Below are 6000 nucleotides of genomic sequence, written 5' to 3' on the forward strand. Positions count from 1 at the left end.
GACCACTGCCAGAGAGGGACTGACTTCGCTGACAGAACGGGGCTGATAGCGAGCACCAGTACTGGAAGGGCATGGCGACTAGTTAGAATTATTATAGGGGGACGCACAATAGACCAACAAATGGTCGCAGTGCATGGGGAAACCCATCCCCTCCAAAATAATAATAATAATAATACCTCCAGCTAATGCAGGTGTTTGGTATGCATGGCAATATACCTCCCTTGCACCATTACTTTGCCTATTGGAGCACATGTCTTCATAACTGTGTAAGAAACAAAGAAGCATGTAGACCCCATATAAACATAATGCAATGCATGTGTATGAAGGCATGTAAGTCTGCATGAAGTCTTACAACTCCAAAATATTCAGCTTCATGCTCTGACTGTCTTTACACCACCTGATGATTGTGTACTGTTAATTGTGAATTGGAATATTGTTCTGCAGTGTCGCTGATCCTTCTCTGTTGGGTTTTGACAATTCTGGAGCCATATGGACTGAGGCTGAAGCATGTGGTGATGTCCTATTACTATCCAGAGAGAGCCAGACAGAGAGCTGTATGGCTGTACAACAATATCCTAAGATCTCGTGGAGGCTTCCTCAAATTTATTAGAAGACAACTCAGAAGAAAATTTGGGAAAAGCAAAGATGGCGTTATTGAGAAAGTAAGCCTCATGGATCGCCTTCGAGCTAAGTGAGTACAATTTTTTGGATTCCGAAGGACCACAGTTTCTCATTTGGAATCTTATTAGGGAGCTGTGCATTCATCTGTCCCAATTCAAGTAACAACGCCAATATTACAGACACTGATATGTCATATATCTTATTTTCTCATATATAGACCATGTCCAAAGAAAATAATCTAATAATGAAAAACTGCATTGTAACAAGGAAGTTCATAAGACATACATGCTATCTTAATCCAGTAGGATGCTTTGAAAGATGCAGTCTAGAAAATGAAGTACATATCACAATGTCCTATGAAAGTACTCTTGAGGCAATATTCAACCACTGTCAGGAAGCTTTATAAGCACACTGAGCTGTGTTGTAATGTTGAGGTTCCTGTGTATTTATATAAATCTTGGGCTCATACAAAAGAAGGCTAGTGAGTATGCAGTGACTGGGGCATGAAAGATTTTTAGGGAGTACCTGAAGTGAGGAAAGTGGGAATTCTGGGGGGGGGGGAATCTAATGGACTTAAGACTGCATGAACAGGAATGCCAACAAATTTGCCCCATTCTGCTCATCCACTTATTCAGAAACTGGGCATTTTCTAATTATCATGCAATGTTACTGAAAGTGAGAGTTCATTATCTTACTGGAAGATTATGTTAACAATCCCCTCAAGCTGCACAAAGCATAATTTTCTGGCATATGTGAATATACTTTAGCATACACTGTCTTTCTGTGATAAAAAAAGTAACCTCTCACTTCTGTGATCATGAGTCCATACTGCACATGCATTTTAGGATCTCCTTCATAATCTATGAAATTTTTTTTTGGACTAGAATCCTGCATTTGTAGTTATGCCTACTTACTGCCCCTGACATGTGAAGCATTACTTCATCAGAAAATATGACTTTGCTCGGATATCAACTTTTTCTTTTTATCTCCAGGCACATCAAAGAGCAAGTCCAAAGCAAAATTGTCAGTCAGCTTCAGTAATGTCTTATGCAATCTGCAGCTTACACCAGGTGGCACAAAAATATTATTTTAAAGAAATGTAAATATGAACAGCTACATGGATTTGAATGAAACTCACAGAAGTTCATATGTAGGTTATACATAAGAATGCATATAAAAAGACTTATTCAGTTTGGTCGATTCATCATCTTCATGGATGAGGCCATGTTTGGTCCCCCCATTTTAACTGTGGGGGCCCCATGTTATCTTTTTGCGTTGTATGTTAAAATTTTCTTTAGAATTCATCTATATTCCATTTGTAGAATGTGATGTTCAGTTCTTCCCAAATTTGATATTTCTTATTTGGTCCTTCCTGGTGTAGCCTGCTATACTCCTCAAGAATTTAATTTCTGCAGTTTAAATATTTCTTCCCCCCCCCTTAGCAGTCAAAATTTTGGATCCTTACACAAGTATAGGTACCACCAAAGTTTTATAAAATTATATCTGTATACCTTTGCCTTATTCAGTGTTCTAAATATGCTGCACTTTTGGTTAGATGTATTTATTTTTATTTCTAAACCTCTGTTTATAATTTTAAGTTCTCAGAACTGCAGTTATGGAGAATTCTGTCTTCTTGGATATAATGACATGTAGTGGTTTGAAAGTCAACCAACGGTTTAGAGGAACATGGCACATTCATCTTCAGGGCCAAAAAATAAGCACAGCAAGAAACCAGTGCAAAAAGCAGGTGACAAGCTCTGCTTATTCTTAGGTTCTGAAGATGGAGACTACATGATCCTTCGAAACATCAGAACTCTTACATCTCTGTTGTTTATTGCTGCAACTATACATATCAAGCAATTAAAACTATCTACTTGTTCAATTATATGATTACATAACACTATTTTAATTCTCACATTCGTCTTTCCTTTTGTGGGAACATCCCACATTATCACGCATTTCTGCAACGCTCGCTCTTCACATCACTTTTCACCATCACGCGCGCTAACCAATCAGATTGCTTCAAACGATCGCATTTATACTACGCTCGGCGCTAGCCCGCGTCTACACCATTACGCGCGCTAGCCAATCAATTCTTCCTCCTCACTTTCGAGTTTGGCTCCGCCCCACCGACCAGTGTATAAAAGAGCAGAGTTATTCAGTTCAAGTCAGTACATCACCAGTCTACAAGCTAGCCACATCAAGCAACTTCAGCCAGCAGGCTTCGTCGCCAGCGCTCGGTCTTCGGAGACATCGGCAGGCTGCGCCAGGCACGACTGCCTCGGCCCTCCAGCGCTCTCACACCCGACTCACTGGGGCACCGCGCCTGGACTCGCCGGTGGTCGTGTTACGGTCCGACCCACTGGGCCTCTGGCGTAGCCACTGCCTCATGGCTACTACGACCGCGCTCGACGACTAGCCTTCACCAGCAACCGCCGCACTGCGATCGAGCAACCTCCATCACTTGCTGCACGGCAACCAAGCAACCAGCTGCCACGGTCGCACTGCGGCCACTCCACTCACCGCAACTAGCCTTTCTCCTTACCGGCGCGCGCCGCGCTACCCCACCGGTCAATCATCTCAGCAGCCACGGTCCTTTTCAGGGCCAACAAACTGTTCCGAAGAAGTGGGTTGTCATCGGAGTAATGACAAGACTACACACACACTCGTTGACATAGAGTGCCCCACACTTTCATGGCCATTGCCTTTGTCTTATTTACTGAAATCCTAAAATTATGTTTTATAGCTATATTATGTAGCACCTATACTACCCTTTTCATTTAATCTTCTATGTTTGCCAGAATTATCTACTTGTTCATGAATAAGATTCACTACACAGAAATATCTTTTTCCTCCTGAATGTTAAAAACAGGCAATTTTAAATTCAATCATTTTTTGCCACATTCAATAATGAATGGGACAGAATCCACAACTTTTTTAAAACAGCATTAGCTCATTTTTTTTCAATTGGGCAGTAGCTATTAGATATTATTCTGTGATTCTTGAGACCACACATCTATTTCATTGCAGTAACTGTAAGGATGAGAATAGTTCCCTCTGGCTTTTGCATACTAACAGTTTAAATTAATTCCACATATGGCAGTCTGCTTTAAGACAAAAAAAGGAAGTCTTAAATCTGAGACGGTAAAATATGGTCAAGAGTCCCAAGGGACTCAGACCTGAGAAAGAATGCGCTGGCAAGGGCCGCAGCATGTACAAAAGACAAATCAGAGAGGATGCCGCACAGAAACAAGACTATAACTGTCAAACGGTAATAATTAATATCTGGTCATGAGACTCAGATGGGGCTTGACACCAAGACTTACTGACTGACTGTCAGTTGCAATGTGACTTTGATTTGAGTCTGGTTTAAACCTGGAGAATTTGGTAACAATTGTGTGAACTTTTCAAATTCAACTCTAACATCATCCAACACTTTTAAAGAGCTGGTAATATGACTGTAAAATTGCCTACTTCCAACATTTAAAATGAAAAGTATTTTTTTGTTAAATAAAACCTTTACAGACTTTTTTTTTTTAATTTATATAGTGGGGGGTGGAGTCCAGCTGGGTCCACTTGGCACGTTGGCCACTGATTGGCCTATTGTACCTGCCCTGGGTGATTATGATGGAGAATTTGGTGGAATGAAGATCAGCAGGGGAAACCGAAGTACTTGGAGAAAACCTGCCCCAGCACCACTTTTACAGACATACTTACATATGTCAAAAGAGTTTCATTCATGTTGACAGAGTCACTTGGTAATAATACCTACACAAGAAGTTCTGGGAAAAACTAATCTCATAGTTTCCTTTGATATGACCTGGACCGCATATAAAACAAAGCATTCAACAATGCTTCTATTATTGCATGTGTAGTTGTTGCCATGGCAACGTTTTTACTAAGCTGTTGCCTAACACCAAATAGGGGATACACATATGGACACATAGACTGACGAGAGGGGATTTAAGAAGTATGCCGCTCAGATGGGCCATAATATAAATACCAAGATTCATGAAATTTTTTTCTCCCCCCCCCCACCTCTCATGGCCTGTAGTCCGCAAGCGAACTATACCGACCGAGCGACCGTCTCTTGTCAGCGAAGTTAGTGCTGACTTTTGCAGATAGAGTGTGTCGCATGAAATTTTGTTCAGCCATTCAAACGTTGACAGAGGGTACACACAGCACAGACAGCATGGTGATCGCATAAGCCTCCTTTAATTTCTTAAAAATAAGGAAAATAGGCTAAAATAATACAATGTTATTTTATATTAAGTTACTGTTTCTTTTATTGCTCTACCTTATCATAATTAAAATATATTTAAATTCAGGATACCATCATTCCTTTATGGACACTCTGTATATATGTACTTAATTGACTGAAATAATACAGCAGAAGAAAATTACTGAACTGTGATGCATCCATTGTCCAGTGTTTAGCACTAGCCTTAATACCAATATTTCAGGTTTCCCTGGCTCGACATCATACTTTGGGACAGCAAACAGAAGATGTGTATCTTGTGTGGCAAAGTTGTCAGGAAGGGAGACAAGGAACAGTTGATAATATGCCCAACCCCAAACTGTTGTGGCCAATACTGTACAGAATGCTACGCTGATCTCAAGAACTTGTGCACCATCTGTAAGAAACCCACAGAGTATGGGGACTTGTCTGATGAGAGTATAGAAAGGTAAGAGAATTAAAGCAAATTAAGTCTGGTGCACGGTACTAAAACATATTTCTGCATGTTAGAGTGACTGTAGATGGGGTTTGGATTGCTGACCCAATTTATTGACCACTTATACACACAACGCGTGACTGCACTTTACAGCTCACTGTCTCACACACAGACTAGTGTCCTCAGTCTATATTATCAAATAAAGGGTCAAAATATATTCTCAAATGAAGGATCCTGTGTCAACAAATTTCTTTCACAACTGTGAACTCACAAGATATGAAATGGCAGAATAATCATTTCACAGTTAACAGATGGTCTGGTACTTCTTTTGGCTTATTTTGGACTTCACCCATCGTCCGGTATATAAAAGACAAAAAACCACGACGTTTCGGAGACTGGATCTGTCTCTGTCTTCAGATGGATAGGGAAGGTTTAACCTACTCAGTTGGGCCCCTTAGAAAGAGCTAGTCTCAATCACTGGACAAACTTTGATCTGTAGAAACAACCTATGAACAACCGACAACCGGTTCCATCAGTGGGAGGAAAGAATAAAATCGCAGTAAAAACACGATAGAAAATTTATGCCAAACATGCACTTGTCAACAATGTAAAGAAACAGAAGTATGGGTTATATTCCATGAATTCAGTTAAAAACGAAAGTAAAAACTGGATAAAGCATGCCTGATCTGCATGGATAAAGAATCGT

At 40.4% G+C, this 6000-nt stretch overlaps 1 protein-coding gene across 1 annotated transcript in view; it reads left to right on the forward strand.

Annotated features, from left to right (window-relative positions):
* LOC111862950 (DC-STAMP domain-containing protein 2) overlaps nt 1-6000 on the forward strand; it is a 36302-nt gene that overhangs the window by 21501 nt on the left and 8801 nt on the right. The window contains exons 10-11 of the mRNA XM_033750863.1: nt 445-691; nt 5085-5306. Of these exons, the coding sequence (XP_033606754.1) occupies nt 445-691; nt 5085-5306 (469 nt within the window). The remainder of the gene's footprint in view (nt 1-444; nt 692-5084; nt 5307-6000) is intronic.

This window comes from Cryptotermes secundus, unplaced genomic scaffold, assembly GCF_002891405.2.
Source record: "Cryptotermes secundus unplaced genomic scaffold, Csec_1.0 scaffold822, whole genome shotgun sequence".
NCBI classification, from domain to species: domain Eukaryota; kingdom Metazoa; phylum Arthropoda; class Insecta; order Blattodea; family Kalotermitidae; genus Cryptotermes; species Cryptotermes secundus.